General features: G+C 40.8%; 2 protein-coding genes across 20 annotated transcripts in view; one reads left to right on the plus strand and one right to left on the minus strand.

The window, feature by feature from the left end:
* NOCT (nocturnin) overlaps positions 1–14454 on the plus strand; it is a 43884-nt gene extending 29430 nt beyond the window's left edge. Inside the window, exons 4-7 of the transcript XR_008617919.1 lie at positions 430–4195; positions 4359–5430; positions 11271–12773; positions 14286–14454. The gene's annotated coding sequence lies outside the window, so the exon portion shown is untranslated. The remainder of the gene's footprint in view (positions 1–429; positions 4196–4358; positions 5431–11270; positions 12774–14285) is intronic.
* ELF2 (E74 like ETS transcription factor 2) overlaps positions 7751–16780 on the minus strand; it is a 96613-nt gene continuing 87583 nt past the window's right edge. For 13 of the 19 annotated variants that reach the window (XM_024119173.2, XM_024119174.3, XM_007103840.3 and 10 more), the window contains 6 exons: positions 16571–16744; positions 14311–14349; positions 13864–13950; positions 10538–10730; positions 9024–9374; positions 7751–8611 (listed from right to left, as the gene is read on the minus strand). In XM_024119173.2, coding sequence (XP_023974941.1) covers positions 7984–8611; positions 9024–9374; positions 10538–10730; positions 13864–13950; positions 14311–14349; positions 16571–16744 — 1472 coding nt within the window. In that variant the 3' untranslated portion in view covers positions 7751–7983. The remainder of the gene's footprint in view (positions 8612–9023; positions 9375–10537; positions 10731–13863; positions 13951–14310; positions 14350–16570; positions 16745–16780) is intronic. The other 6 variants (XM_024119175.3, XM_007103835.4, XM_024119177.3 and 3 more) reach the window with 3 other exon arrangements.

Below are 16780 nucleotides of genomic sequence, written 5' to 3' on the forward strand. Positions count from 1 at the left end.
TTCTGTGGAAAGCTCACTTCTAAGAAAATATTTATTAGGCGTGTAGACAGACCCACTCCTCTTGACAGAATGTTAGGGAAAGCTTTGCTTCTTCTAAGCAGCTGGTAAACTGAGACATGAATCTCGGTACGTCGAATTCTTTTCTGCTTTGGCTGCCGAGACATTCAAAACCAAACCTTAGAGCTGAATTTTCATTGCTGTGTAACATTCTATAGCATGTATTCTATTTTCTTTTGCCATCCTGCCTTCTTTTCCCTTGCGTCAGTCTCGTACCTGCTTGTTTTCGTTAACTTTCATTTATTCTTACAATATGTAAACTATCTGAAATTCTTTTGATAATAAAGCAGAGTATAAGTTAAATTGCCACACTGAAGAGATTCAGGCTTCTAGATGTAGACCACTTGCATATGTATTGAAATATGATTACAGAGTCCTGAATCATAGGGAGGAAACACCAGTCAGAAGAGAAGATGGGAAGCCGGACACGGGATACCGCGACATCTGCCTTAACGTTGGTAAACCTGAAGGGAACACCCGGCAAAATTCTGCAACATTTCACAGTTTACTTTGTGAGAAAGTAAGATCATTGCATGGTGGGATAGACTTATTCAGACACTAACCTTGTTCTACCCCAAGCCCTGCCTTTTTTTGTTGTTTGTTTATTTTTGGCTGCGTTGGGTCTTCGTTGCTGTGCGCGGGCTTTCTCTAGTTGCAGCAAGCAGGGGCTACTCTTTGTTGCGGTGTGCGGGCTTCTCATTGCGGTGGCTTCTCTTGTTGCGGAGCACGGGCTCTAGGCGCGTGGACTTAAGTGGTTGTGGCATGTGGGCTCAGTAGTTGTGGCACATGGGCTCAGTAGTTGTGGCTCGCAGGCTCTAGAGCACAGGCTCAGTAGTTGTGGCACGTGGGCTCAGTAGTTGTGGCGCACGGGCTTAGTTTCTCCGTGGCATGTGGGATCTTCCTGGACCAGGGCTAGAACCTGTGTCCCCTGCGTTGGCAGGCAGATTTTTTTTTTTTTTTGCGGTACGCGGGCCTCTCACTGTTCTGGCCTCTCCCATTGCAGAGCACAGGCTCTGGACGCGCAGGCTCAGCGGCCATGGCCCACGGGCCCAGCTGCTCCGCGGCATGTGGGATCCTCCCGGACCGGGGCACGAACCCGTGTCCCCTGCATCGGCAGGCGGACTCTCAAACACTGCGCCACCAGGGAAGCCCCCCTGCCTTTTGTTGGATGGGAGGGAAAGGAGGTTGAGGCCAGAGAAGAAGTTCTGAATCTAGGTCTGCCACTGACAAGCTGAACTGAAACTGACGAGTCAAGTTTTTCCTGAACCTTAGTTTATTTATAATATAGGGAATAGACCAGGAAATCTCTTAAAACTGGTTTGCACTTCAAAACAATTTGAGTTACTGCTGCCACCGCTCAAAAATGTTTTTGAAACTTTGGGGAACAGCTTCCCTATCCAGTTTTATGAAGGTTTCAAGAAAAAAAAAAAAATGTGAACTTCAGAGCCACATTTCGTTTTGAAACAGATATGGCAGTACTAGCTTAATTCGTGTCAGTTTCTTAACCTTAAGTGACTTGGCTATTTCTAAAACTAAAATCTTCCTCGGCAGGAAACCTGTCTGTATTAAGCATGTTTTAAAATTTTAGGTTCTGCTCCAATAAGCAATTCAAAAGTATTTTTTGAACGATGGTAGCATTGATGGCATTAATATATAGCTTCCCGAAAGTAATTTTTTTAAGGGACAAGGCACATTAACACAGTGTACTGTTTCGTAAGACTTGAAAAGATTCATTCTAATTAAAGAGATAATAAATGTGAGAAAAAGGCTTTAGAATCAATAAAATATACAGTATGTAGGTTTTTTAAAGGCCATGTGTAATAGTTAATAGGTATATCTCAAACTACCTTTTTCTGTTGAACGTTTTAGAAAAGCTTAGATTAAGACAGATCTCTAAATGTAAAACTTTCCTTACTGCATCTGGATGGCAGTGGTTCCCAAACCTGGCTGCGTGGTGAAATCACACTGAAATATTTTTAAAAATACTGACGCCCAGCTCCCATTCCCACACATTGTAATTTTTTTTTAATTAATTTATTTATTTATTTTTGGTTGCGTTGGGTCTTGGTTGATGTGTGCAGGCTTTTCTCTAGTTACGGCGAGCGGGGGCTACTCTTCGTTGCGGTGTGCGGGCTTCTCATTGCGGTGGCTTCTCTTGTTGCGGAGCACGGGCTCTAGGGGCGCAGGCTTCAGTAGTTGTAGCACGCAGGCGCCGTGGGTGTGGCGCGCGGGCTCTAGAGCGCAGGCTCAGTAGTTGTGGTGCACGGGCTTAGTTGCTCCGAGGCATGTGGGATCTTCCCGGACGAGGGCTCGAACCCGTGTCCCCTGCATTGGCAGGCGGATCCTTAACCACTGTGCCACCAGGGAAGCCCCACACATTGTAATTTAACTGGTATGGGATGTGACCTGCGCAACAGGATTTTAAGATCTTCCCAGGTGATCTAATGTGCAGCGAAGTTACTTATGACAGTATTTCAGTGATTTCATGTCCTACAATCCAAATAATTTGCAGATTCTGTAAAACAGTTTAGTATCCACCTTTTACGACAGTATCACGTCATTACAATCTTTTAGACAAAATTTTCTAAAAGTTAAACATACAATGGGATGGGAGGAAACGATATTCTGGGAGAAGACAACTCTGCTCTTAGTTTACAGTCTATTTATAGGTTGGTTTCGACATGGAGTATTTTGCATTAAATACTCATGTTTTGTGTGTACGTCCTCACTTGGGAAGTTGTAATATGTCATTTATAAATCCCGAACCCACAGCATAACTGCTGAGGTGCAGTGTTAAAAAAGATAAGTTACGGATGCGTAAAAAGTGAAGTAGATTCGTGTCCAATCAAATACGGCACACCTCAGAGAACACCCTCAGCTGAACTGGGGGTTCAGCTCCAGACCACCAGAATGAGTATCTCAATAAAGCAAGACATGAATTTTTGGTGTCCCAGTGCACACAAAAGTGACGATACTATAGTCTACTAAGTGTGCGATAACATTATGTCCCAAAAAAAGCAGTGTATATACCTTAATTGAAAAAAACTTTATTGCTAAAAAAGTCTCGCCACCATCTGACCCTTCAGTAAGCGGTAATCTTTTCTGGAGGGTTTGAAATACCGTGAGCGTTACCAAAGACACAGACACGAAGTGAGCAAATGCCGTTGGAATAAGGGCGCCGATAGACTTGCTTGACAGCAGTGTTGCCGCAGACCTTCAGTTTGTATAAAACAAAGCACCTGCAGAGTGCAGCACAGTAAAAGGAAGTGTGCCATGAGTCTCCCCGCTGCACTTGTTTTTCAGAGGTTTCTTGGTGTGATGCAGGAGGCGAGTCAGTGCACTTGCAAAGGGGGAAGAGTATCTTATTCTCATGAGGACTGGCGGCCTGTGCACCGAGTCCGCACAGAATAGGTTACAACCGTGGAGGACCACGATATAACCAAGGGGCTGAAGGACGGATGAACCACAACCACAAAGGAGCTGCACTGTGAACTTGCTGTGTTGGCTGTGGAACTAAAAGCAGGGTTCCTCTTGCCTCCCCAAAATATGCTCTGTAATGCCCTCCCGTAAGATAGACCAGGGGGCTTAAAGGATCACGGGATGCTTTGTACGTACAAGCCCAAATTTTGTTTTCGTTATCATTAAACATGACTTGTTCGTATGCAGTGATCAGAGACGCACTCTCTGAAGCATGCCAGGTGTCAGAGGCGGCTGGCTGGTAACGAACCAGGTGCCGTTGTCCCTTACATTCTGGTGTCACGGACAACGCCTTACTGGAACTGCCCCTCTCTTGTCACTGTATCGATGTTGGTGGCTTCTTATTTGCTTGGCCCTTCCCGGTACACTTGACACTGTTGCCCACCCTTACCTTGACCTCAACTGTCCTGTTAACCACGAACAGCCCTTGGTCTCCACTGCTGGGTTACTCTTCCTCTCCCCCGGCCCTTGTCGTCTTTATATACTTGAGGCTTTTCAATCTTTTGCTCAGAATTCACTCAGAGTTAAGACCACGCCCCACCCTGAATGGTTTCCAAGCCTATTTATTTCAGAAATATTTTGATGTCTGTCACCTCCACCTCAAATCTAGGTGAAGGAAGGGTGGTCCAGAGAGAAGCCATCAGTGGCATGGCCCAACGAGGTATGGGTGCCTAAAATATTTGGGAAAAATACATGTCAGTATGTCCGTGGCCCGGAGATGCCCAAAACGGGGGTGGCCAGAGAGTAAGGCTTGGGAACGTAGGCAGGTGCTAGGTCAAAGGACTTTAATAAGAGTTTTATGCTTTGGATATTTATCTTTTTAGCAAGAGATGCCGTGGAAGAATGTAAAGCAGTCGCAAGGAAGTGATGGAAGTACACAGTCTAGAAAGCTCTCATCTGGCAGCACGGGAGACGGACTAGAGGGAAGCTTGAGGAGACAAAGCAGTAAGGTAGGGAGGATGGGAAAGGAAGCTGTTTAGAAGGTACCAGCAACAGGACTTGGTAAAAGACTGGATATAGGAGGCAGAGGGTCTAGAATGGCCTTCACGCAGTGTCATTTGTTAAGCTAAGAGGAATAGATTTTTGAGAGAGGAAGTTCCATTGGACACTCAGGAGGAAACAGCCGGCAGGGAATTAAACCCATCTAAGACTTTCAGTCTAGCCTAGAACAATAGATTTGGTAGTAAAAACCACAGGCGTGGATGAGGTTATCTAACAGTTATGTTGAAGCAAAATCGTAACAGTAAATATAACTACGAGGAAAAGAGCCCCGTGGTAAGTACGACCTTTAAATGGGAAAGCTGAAGGAAAACCAAGTAGACGAAGAAAGGAGAGTTGGTCAGGCAGGGGGTAAACCAGAAGGGGGGGGGGGTGTCACGGGAAATCGAAGGGGAATTTTAAGAAGTAGGCTGATCACATGAAAACATGAAGCATCTGTTTGATGTCACTGTTGGGTTGCTGGAGACCCCAGTGGGAACTGTTTCTAAGCAGAACTGACTGCAAGCTTCTGAAGAATACGGGCTGTTGGAACAAGGCAACCAAGGAGGTGTGAAAGGGGAGAAGATGGTGAGTACAGGAGGGGGAGGCACACCTGCCTCCTTCCCGAGACGGCCGTTTGTTAAGGATGGAGGGTGGAATACGTGGATGCTCTTGCAGCAAGGGTCCCGAAACGGAGCTCACAGCTCATGACCTCAGTGTTCTCTCTAAAGAGGTATACCGGCCATTCGGTAAGCAGGGTGGTGGCGAGAAGGCTGGGACCGCTGCTGGAAGACGACCCAAGGAATAAACGGGCTGACTGCTGATCACTGTCAGAAGCCTGGCCAGACTGGAAAATGTAGCCGCATCAAGTCATTGTTACGTGCTTCTTCTCTGATACACTGGACACAAAAAGCAAATGTAAGTTATAATGACTAACAGTTGGAACGGTTGCGCTTAAATACCATACCGCTGCCAAGTCCAATCAGAAGAAACACTCTGATCGGTATATACTGTCAACATGTGTTTCTAAATCTAGACCTTAGGGGAACTTATGCTGAAAGAGACACACAAAAATTTTCCGGGTAGAGTGGTGGAGGTAAGCAAGTAGCCTTGGCTTAACCTAATTAAAACCAATCAGTAGTACAGCACAGGCAGAAAGAACTGCTCATTTAAAATGTTTCATTAGTTATCCTCCATGTGATTTAGATTCGTAGTAAATAAATACATTATTACCAAAATCCATAAATGTCCAAGTGCCTAAAATGCTCAGCATTTGGGGAGGGGTGTAGGCATGACACAAGTTACAGCCTTTGCCCTAGAAGAGGATTATGGGAGACGTAACTCAATGAAACTTCAGTGCAATAAAGACAATACAGTTAAGCGTCAAGGCATATGATACAGATTTTTAAAGCTGAAATATTTAGGAAATGTTTTTAAAGGAGGTAGAATTTGAGATTAACCCCCAGATGGGATAAGAATCCAGTGAGTTCTTCTCTGAGCTTTTATTAAAAGGTACCATCAAGTATGTCTGTGGAAAAGATAAAAGGTTACAAAGGGAGCTGTTATAAAAATCCTTGTCGACCTAAGTAGTGTCTGACCAAAAGCGCAACTAAAGGCCACAAAATATTAAGTATCGGTTTATTTAAATTTCTAAAAGATGTAAAAATAGACAACTTTTCTTTGTAGTAGAAAGAGCATTCAAGTGTGGAGTCACGGGACCTAGGTTTGGTGTGAAATTACGTTCCTCTGGGCCCTCCACTTCCTAATTTGTACAAGGGCTCGAGAATTATTCATTCTTCCTCACCCCCAAAAGGTCTGAATGAGAAACAAATGGTCTGATTTGAAATATAAATTAAGTGTGGCCAACATTAAAATAATAGTAAATTCATTACGTAAGTAGAACATTATAATAATGACATGATAGTAATTAGAAAGGAAGTGGAAACATGCAGATTACTTGCTAAATATTAATGTAACGGAACAAAACAGAAGTAGAATTTCTTCACGCAGTAGTTGGGGAGGAGAAAGAGGACTTCTGGTACTTCTTAACTACAACACTATGCTTATAGTAGCTTTTGAATATTGTTATAAATATCACCAGAGACAAGATAAATTTCATTTCTATATTTCAGAAAACCTACTTGAATACACTTTGAAACAAGAGTACAACAAAATAGAATATACTTCAAATGTTGAATATACAAACTATTATAGTTCAAATCTGAACACTGGTACTTTCCCCTTAAACTTCAACTAAAAAAAAAAAAAAACAAACAAACAAACAAACAAGCCAACAAAAAAAAACAGAAAGGCAGAAAGGAGACGCTGATTTGTAGATACTCAGTGAATACCTCACTGTGAGAGAAAACAATGATATAACTCAATGTGAAACATGGCTACTGTTTTGTTTTATTTTATTTTATTGTATCCTATCCTATCCTATCTTATTATACTTTTTGTGGCTGCTATTTTCAACTAAAAAAAAAAAAAAAAAAACAAACAAACAAACAAACAAACCAAAAAAAAAAAACAGAAAGGAAGAAAGAAAACGCCAGGCATTAGAGCTACCTGACAAAAATTCATGCTGAGCCTTAACTTCCAAGTGACAGTAGAACTGAAACGGATTATGTCTGCGCAGATGCCAGGGCGAAGTGAGTGACACAGGCACGTTTACAGCAAAAGGAAGGCCAGAGCCAACTGTTAATTTGTCCACAATTAAGAAACTGACAGACTTAAACTACCGTATAAAATGTTACATGTATATTCTATAACAATACTGTGCTAGGTACAAGATTTTTTAAAATTTTTCTTTTAATAAAAAAGCTTTACACAAACAAGCCATTAGCTTATTTCAATAAAGAAAACCGAAAATTAGTCTAAGGCCTTTGTTTTCAGCTTAAGCTATATGATTTAAAAAAAAAAAAAAAATCGCACTAGATCTTTTTTGCTATCCTCTTTCTGAAGCTTTTGGATCCATTCTTCAATTCACATTCTAAAATACCTATATTAGCAGTCTTCACATAGCACCAGTTAAGTGAGTTCTGTGTGAACACAGTAATAATTGCTGGTATGCATATAAAATGCATCAAAAATTGCTATATGTAACAATGAGATCACCCATCCCAACCCCTCCCCACTGAAAACTATATAACCTCTTACAGAATGTTAGTGTTCCAAGTCTTAGTGTAACTTGATATTGTAGTGAGTTGCTTGGTCCCTTTCAATCCTTTTTCTTATCGACGGGTTCAGTTGTTTCCTACTGTAAGAGGCAGTTTTCTGTCAGCGTCTCAACATGTAGTTCACGTCCCACTGAAACATGGGATAGGTAATTTATTTCCAGTAAGTTTTGATTGTTTTCTTATATGCATTAAAAATGTTGTAAAGTCTTTTGACTTCTCTTGATGACATCCTTGCCAATGCTTAACGTCAGGACCACCACTAGCACTCTAACGTCCCTGGAGAGCTGCTCTTTCATTTCTCACATGCCACCAGTCCTTCCGTTTTCATAGTTACAGGAAGGGCAAGAGTTGAAGGCGCACTGACAACCACTACGTGGGTCACTGTCTTATTTCCATCTGCCGGCTTTTCTTCCTGTACCAGCTGCAAAGTTTTCACATCATGTTCCTGCTTTTTGGCCACTGCTTCCGATTTAATCTCTGGCCCTTTTATGACGGCGCTGATAACTCGGGGAGGAGTCTGGCCAGATGCCTGTTGAGGCGGCACTGCCAGCCTCATGACAGGCGCGCCGTGGGCTATTGAAACCGGGGTGAGAGCTCTCACCGCCAGTGGCGTTCCAACAATGTTAATGCTTCCTGACCCAGGCAGGTTAGATTTTGTCTGCAGCTGACACTGTGCGAGCTGTGTGGCTGGGATGGTAATAATTTTGGCAGGCTGCATGGTGATTTTGTCTCCATTTTCGGTGGAGGCTGGCACCACGGTAGGAATTGTCTGAATCACTACCTTCGGAGAGGCCGCTGTTGTTGGGCTAGTGCTGCTTATCAGGGGTGCGCCTGCATTAACTGACTGAACGGCCACAGTTGAAATTTTCTGCCCCAGCGATGTCATTACAACAGGCACTTGCATTGCCACACGAACTGTCCTAGTAGAGGTAACGAATAAAGTTGATTACATTTCACGTTAAACTATAAAATAGGTCTCTTGAGCAAAAAGATGAATGCAAATCCAAAACGTATACAACTAGTGCTCCCAAATTTTACAAATGTACCGAAGACCCCTTAAGTTTAGAGTGTGAAATACCATGAGATGAATATATTTTAAAAACTAAAGCCCTCGTTAAATTCCATCCGTAAGACCCTAAAAATCCATTCAGCTTAGAGGAGACATCTATTTTAACAACAACAACAAAATACGTTTAAAAATGCCAAGCACTTTTCAAAGTCCTGACAACAGTGAGTTCTTAGAATGCAAATATTAAAAAGGGAACATATCATTTCTGCCAAAGAGTTTTCTAAAAATTAAACCCGTTACAACTGACGGTTTCCCTCGCTTACCTTGGAGCTGCTGTTGCTGATACAGATGCGGTAGTAGTAGGAGACCTGGACGAAGCATCATGACCAGGGGGAGAGATGTTCACAACTCTAGCTACACCCTTCTCTGCTTTGGAGCAGTTTAGAGGAGATGAGTTTTTCCCACCACGCACAGAAGTTGCTGCTTTCAAGAGACTTTCTGCAGACAGTGACACTCGTTCTAATGATTTTTCATCAGCAGCTGCTGCTAAATCTTCATTACAGGTTTCACTTTTGTCATCATCTATGACCACTATGTTCTTGGGCATATCCTTGAACTGGTATACAAGCCTCTGTCCTTCAACCTTTGCGAGAATACCCCTTTGGTAATAATATCTGTCCGGAAAAAGTACTAAATAAATCAAGTACATTACATTTGTTCTCCCCACCTCCCTACCCCCCAACAAAAACACCATGTAGAAGAGATGCTAACAGAAACATTCACTGATTCTAGTAAGAGATAAGGAGGAAATCACACTGCCTGGATTGTTCAAAAGGCTAAGAATTTGAAGTAGGAATGAAATTAGAACCTGGTGCCACCGGTCTTATACAACCTTGAGATCTGTAAAGTAGCTAAAAGCTCATTCTTAAAGGGAGTAATTTAACCTAAATACAGAATATATTACTGTACAGCTGGCCCTCCACATCCCTGGGTTCCTCATCCATGGATTGAACTAACCATGGATCGAAAATACTTGGGGAAAAAAGAATTCCACAAACAAAACAGCAAAACTTGAATTTGCCATGTGATAGCAACTATTTACACAGCATTTACCCTGTGTTAGGTATTACATGTAATCTAGAGATGATTTCAAGTATACAGGGGATGTAGGTGGGTTATAGGCAAACACTACCCCACTTTACAGAAGGGATTTGAGCATCCATGGATTTTGGTATCTGCCGGGGGTCCTGGAACCCTCAGATACTGAGGGACGACTGTATTTTACAGACACTGGTAAAAATTTAGTTCTGATTTACACAGGTTATAAAAACAATCGGATGTTACGTGGAAAAATTACCTAAGCCATGCTTAATAGAAGTGAATCTGTGGTATATATGAATACTGTCACTAAACTATGTTCATTTACAAAACACCCTTAATTAGAATAAGCCACGTGCATTACAAAGTTATATGGGTTCCTCCAACTGACAAAACTTGAGAAAGTTTCATATCAAGATAAATCCATTATAATAAATTTGCAGGAACTAAAGAGCAAATTCACAATTTGGAAACTGTATTTTGTTTGGGTTTAATTTTCTGAAAGGTGCACATTTCCCACAAAAATGGATTCTCCAATGGTGTTGAAATTTTGGCCGTCTAGACCAAACTCCTCTCCCCCAACCTGCCTCCAAATACAAGAAGCTCCTCTAGAAAATCACCCCCAAATCACAAGCTGTAACAAATCAGGGATTTTAACAGCTTCTCTTTAAATAGTTAATAGACAATATTAAGAGATATGTAAGTTTTGTCTGAAAACTCTTTCTTTTGGGTTCTTTACCTCAGAGCTCGTCCCATAGTTTCATAGTTCATGTCTGGCTTGTTCTTATGCTTTCCCCAAAGCTTAGAGACAGCCTTTGAATCCACAAGCTTGAATATGCCTTTTTCTCTCTGAGTCCACTTAATATACCGGGGACAGGTATTTTTATCTTGAAGTAGATCTAAAAGAAACTCCCACAAATAGGTTGTGTTTCCTTTGAAAACAATTACAGACATTGATTAAAGATTCATTAATATAATTAAAAGCAAATATTTACTTATGCTGGATAAAAAATCAATTAATTTACCACTGGTGAAGCACAAATGTACTGAGAGTCTGTCATGAAATACCTGACTAGATCGGCAATCATTTGTACAGCGTCAAATTGTGTTGTCTAGTAAATAACAACAATTCAAGAAATAAACAACAGCTTGAAACATTAAGCTACAACATAAGGCCAGGCACAATTATATTTCAAATGAATGATAGAAAATAATGTCTGAGATTTCAGGAGTGAAAATAAAGTGGATTGGTAAGACGTTATCAAGTCTTGGAAGATGGCTAAGATTTGCATAGAAGGAAAGGAAGGACTCTGCGTAGGTAAAATAAGAAACTTAGTCCCAAAGGGAGAGAGCATCACTCTTTTCTTTTCTTTTCTTTTCTTGGAAGGCTGGGGAAGAGTAGTGGGCAGTGGTTATGAGTAGACTAGAAGACTAAAAACAGGCCGCTGTTTTTCTTTTATTCCCTTTGTAAGCCTCTAGGTGCAGAGGTTCTTAAATTGATGAAAGAACAGAAGAGAGTCCCGAGAAGAAGATCAGAAGACATATGCCACCAGTGAGCCACCAGGTCATCTCCAGGCTCCTACTCAATAACCCTTCACTATCCTCAAATCCAGATCCAAGTTCCGGGCTACGTGAGAAGGACCTTGAGGGTGGGAGGCTTCCCCATCAAGCCACTGCTACTACTCAACCGAAACGCTGATGTTTTTCTCCTCTAGCATTTCACGTTCATGCTGTATTTCCCTGAAAATTCAGTCAATCCATGAACCCATAGCTGAGCCCCGTGTGCATCTCTTGACTTTAAAAAATTAACCTTCAGCTTCACAATGTTATTTGTATCTTCAACTTTACTATGTTACATTTGTACATCAGCATCAATACCGAAAAACTCTTAGTATTAAACCGTGCATAACTTTCAACTACGCCACTCAGTTGAATCAAGATATGTAGCTGGGGCATTTTCATTTTATGACCTAGAGATTATAAGGACTTATTCTGGAAGAGATTTTTGTACAACAGACAACGCCCTGCACGCAGTAGGGATGTGGTGCTTCTGCGTCTACTGAGCTAGTCAGACTCACCAACATTCTTTAGGTTCTCTCTAAATGCTTCGCCCCAGTTCCCACCCCCAAGTTAAAATTAGCGGTTCTATTTCTCGTTTTAAGGAAAACAGAATTTGAAAGGGAAGCCTTCTTTATCAGACAAGGTAGTTCACTAAGTCTATGCAGACATTATCATCATAATTTTGCAGAAGAGGAAACACTGACTGGATTTTTAATCCAGGGGTGACTGTAATCACTTTAATCTTCACATTTCAACAGGCCGCCTCAAGTTTAATAATACAAAACTGAAATTTTAATGAAAGGTGATTTTGACTGGTAAAAATCGGTTATCACAAAATTTTTTTCCAGTTTTAAACCTAAGGTCTTTGGGCTTCCCTGGTGGCGCAGTGGTCGAGAGTCCGCCTGCCGATGCAAAGGACACGGGTTCGTGCCCCGGTCCGGGAGGATCCCACATGCCGCGGAGCGGCTGGGCCCGTGAGCCATGGCCACTGAGCCTGCGCATCCAGAGCCTGTGCTCCACAACGGGAGAGGCCCTCGTACCGCAAAAAAAAACCCAAAATATAAGGTCTCTGAATACAAGAGACACCACTGATGATGGGAATAATTTTTTAAAAAGTAGTAACTGGGACTTCCCTGGTGGCACAGTGGTTAAGAATCCGCCTGCCAATGCAAGGGACACGGGTTCGAGCCCTGGTCCGGGAAGATCCCACACGCCGCGGAGCAACAAAGCCCGTGCACCACAACTACTGAGCCTGCACTCTAGAGCCCGCGAGCCACAACTACTGAGGCCCGCACACCTAGAGCCGGTGCTCCGCAACAAGAGAAGCCACCGCAGTGAGAAGCCCGCGCACCGCAACTAGCGAAAGCCCGCGCACAGCAACGAAGACCCAACGCAGCCAGAAATAAATAAAATAAGTAAATAATTTTTTTAAAGTAATAATTGTATATTTACAGTTCAACTTTGTAATACTATTATGTAAGTTTTAAAGTTTTCAATACAAATTAAAAGATAAAACCTAGGATACCAGAAATGTAAAACAACCAAAGACACAGAAGAAAATAAAAGTATCCTAAATCTGTCCCAAAGTGAATAAACAGTTCCTAAATAAATAAGGGTTTACTGTAACTGGATTTTTTTTTTTTTTTTTTTGGTCTAAATTTCTTGGTAGGCTTACTAGACGTAATTTTTTTTTTTTTTTACTAGAGATTTAATTTTTGCTTTAATTATTTAAAATGAGATATATCAGACTACCCGTCGAGGATGGAATAAATTTGAATATACGAATCCAAAATGTATCCAACTATTGAAAACATTCATGGAAGTGATAAAATTCTGGTTATCAGATTATCAGAACACACCTCAAACGCTTACTAAGATCACTTGAAATCAACTTACGCAACAAATTACGACAGCAGAGAATGTAGAAGGCTTATTGCTATTTTTGTGCTTAATGAGAATATACAAACTCTAAAGCAAACACGTTAAATTTTTGTTCTAAGATCCTTATTGACATGACTGAAATCTGTTGGTTGGAAAACTAAATTCACCTTGCATTGAATCAGTTAAGCTAAATTCACCTTGCTTCTATCAATTAAGAGAGTATGGAGAAATGAAGTCTTAGTTTTTGTAAACCTTTTTCAATTCTAAGTGACTGTCCATGAGGATGCCTGCCGTTCTACATACACACATCCTCCAGAACAACAGCTCTTAATACAGCTGTGTATCTGAATGCAGTTAGGGCCTTTTCCCAATTCAAACGCTTGCCCACCTCCACTCCCTGCAGTTTATCTAGGCCTCCCCTCCCTACAGTTTTATCTCAGTGGGGTAAGGACCAGGGATAGATAGTCTGAAAAAGCTCTGCATGTGATGCTCATACAGCCCTGATTAAGAACTACTACCAAAGACAGTACTCTCACATGTGCATGTACTAGAAGTAATTTTCCTACAAAGGTACTTGACTAAAAAAACACCATCTCGCCTACAAAACAGCCCTCCCCAAATTACCTTTTCCTTCTCTGGGTTTCTTCTTTATACCTAACTCAGGAGACCCATTGGAAATTGGCGATTGCTGGGTCTTTGGTTTACGGCCAACTGGAAATAAAAGATATTGAAACCACACGTTGAAAACAGGAAAAATAACAGAAGCATGATAGCAGGCTTTTTGATAACACATTATTCATGAAACTGGATACTAATCTATGGATTAATATATTCAGTGTATATAAAAGTTGCTTTTAAAAGAGCATGAAAAGCCCTTCTGCCATTTTAGATTACAGCAGTTAGTGGATAGTAATGTCAATGTACATGGCAAGTCAGGCACTACTAACCCATTATTTACATGGTCAGAGCCTCAATTTGCTAACCTTTTCCAATAATGTAGCAAAGGAAACGAATTCTAGTACAAACTTTTGTTTTCTGTTCTACAGAATTGTTAGAAAAAGCTTTACCTACCGATTGCAGAGGATCTGATAATCTGCGAAGCCCTTTGAGCTCAAATGAGGAAAAGTAAAAAATATTATTTTAAACACTCTCTACTGCTCTGAGCCAATCAATTCACCAGAATTTCAGCATAAATTTCCCCACCTCAACGTGCAGGTACATTATAAGGATAAAAAACTCTTCCAAGCGATTACTTCGTAGGTCTAGTAGATGTTTGCGCCCTTCCTTTTGTTTCCCCTTACTTCTGCCATAAGGCTCTCTCAGAGATCTCAGAGAGACTAGCATCCACAATGAACAGAAAAGCAAGAGCTATACTTCTCTACAGTAAAGAAAGCTTAAGCCTGAAATGTGTTGTATTCAACCCTCAGCCCTGATGGATGAATGCTGGCAGGTGAGGGGAAGCCTCAAGAAAGAGACTGGGAATATTACATATACTATTACTGATTTGGCGATTTGTCCTAACATCTGGGATTTCTGATGTCTCTACTCTTCATTAGCAAGGATTATCTACAGCTAAATTAAAGTGCCTTAATTTATATGTCAAAAAGCATAGTTATTATATTCTAGGATTTCATTAAGACGTATGCTTTGGCAAAAATTAAAACAGAAAGTTTACTGGTCTCCCTTGTTAAAACAGAGCTTAATTTCTCAATTTAAATAATATTTATATGTACGAGTCAGTCAGTAATAAGACTGACGTCTTCACTGTCTCCTAAATTCAATCACAAAAGCCCAACTTCCTTAATGGAAAGGTTAGCCCCCAAAGGCTTATTTTCTTATAAAGCAGCATTTCCCAAATCGTATTGCGTGAGAAATAGGTTATTCATCAGTAGGAAAAATGGCTCTACAGTCAAATTAACTTTTAGAACTGCATGCTACCTTCTCTTGGAGATTTACAATGCACATTAGTATATTACAGGCTCTGGAAATAAAAAGAAGCCTCTACTATTAAAAAAATACCTACCTAACTTTTTGTATGTCCCAAAGGTACTTAACCACAAATGAATAATTAACGATGTTGCATGTAATTTTTAAATTGTCATTCATTAAGACCACCTATTTTCAAATAGGTAATAAGATCAGTATTAAATTGGCAAATTATTTCCCGGTTTATACCATACCACCACATAGGCAGATCAGCCTGTTTATCTAGAGGTCTTGGTTCCCTAAATGATCTCAGCTTTTCATAGTCTTTTCCCTCTTCATTTAAATCTAAAATTTTCTTAAGTATTTTGTAATAGCTTCCATAAGAAACAACCAGCCGAAGGCTATAGAGGGCGGTGGGTAAACAGGGCTATTTATATGTATTCCTTTTGTTTTTAAACATTTACAGCAGGAAGTAATTCTTCCTTCTAAGCCCTCTCATTCATGCCTTTCTCAAATACATATTATCTATACTGTAAGAGGGAAGGTGCTCTGTCTTATTCTCCACCGTGCTCCTCACAGCAAATGAGGCACAGGCCTGTGACCATCACAGCAATTTGAAACACTGCTACCTAATAAATCAAAGATAATACCATTATTTCTAAAACAAGTTTTCCCTTATTGTTGCCTTTGATTTTTCTTTTCCCCCATTCTAAAATGTGAAGAAAGAGACAGGGAAGAAAGTGGAATTAGATGAGTACCCATTTATACAGAATTTCATTTCTTTCAAGTTTTACCTTTGATTCAAACAGAAAAAGAACCCACTCAGGATGCTGGAGATGGACTGGAGCCTTGTGCCTCACCCACTGGGGTCAGATGAGCACAAGTTTCAGCAGGGGTCAAATAACAAGTGGAAACGCTCTTTACCCAAAGGTGAGTTGACTCCCCTCAGAAGTCCCTACGGGCAATCTTGGTGTTTTAAGGCCAAAGACGAGGGAAGAAAATTGGGCTTTTTACTTTAATGCCCACAAAAAGAGTAGGAAGATAAATTATGCAAAATAGAGAAAGTCAAGAATAATTTTTTTTTAAAGTAACCAAGTACATAAAAGGATCAGAAAGTAGAAAAATGGGCAGTGAATCTCTGATCTTCCTTCTGTGTATCAAGCACCTATTATAATCTCATTCTGCAGGCAACTACTTTTAGGGCTCAAATACTAGCTCAAATACTAACTCCTTTAAACAGTATGAACATGTTGAAAGACAAAATCTTAATTTTTTTGAGAATATCTAATTAAGATAACATCAATCATAAACCTACAGCATATATTTTCTATGTCCTGTGATGGAGGGAGAAAGATACCAGAAAAAATTTCACCCAATTTCCCAGAAATTTATAAATACACTCTACCTTTCTTCTTTTTCATTGGTTCATGGCTATCCGGTGATGTTGGAAGAGGAGAGGTATCCATTGGTTCAGATTCTTCAGTTGACACCTCCACTACAGTTTCTGTAATGACATCTGGCCTCATAGCAGCATGGATAAATTCTGGAGTTGATACACAAGGAGGGACAAACACTTCCACTATAAAAAAAAGTTGAAAAATTAAAATTTCCCACC

Source organism: Physeter macrocephalus, chromosome 7 (assembly GCF_002837175.3).
Source record: "Physeter macrocephalus isolate SW-GA chromosome 7, ASM283717v5, whole genome shotgun sequence".
NCBI classification, from domain to species: domain Eukaryota; kingdom Metazoa; phylum Chordata; class Mammalia; order Artiodactyla; family Physeteridae; genus Physeter; species Physeter macrocephalus.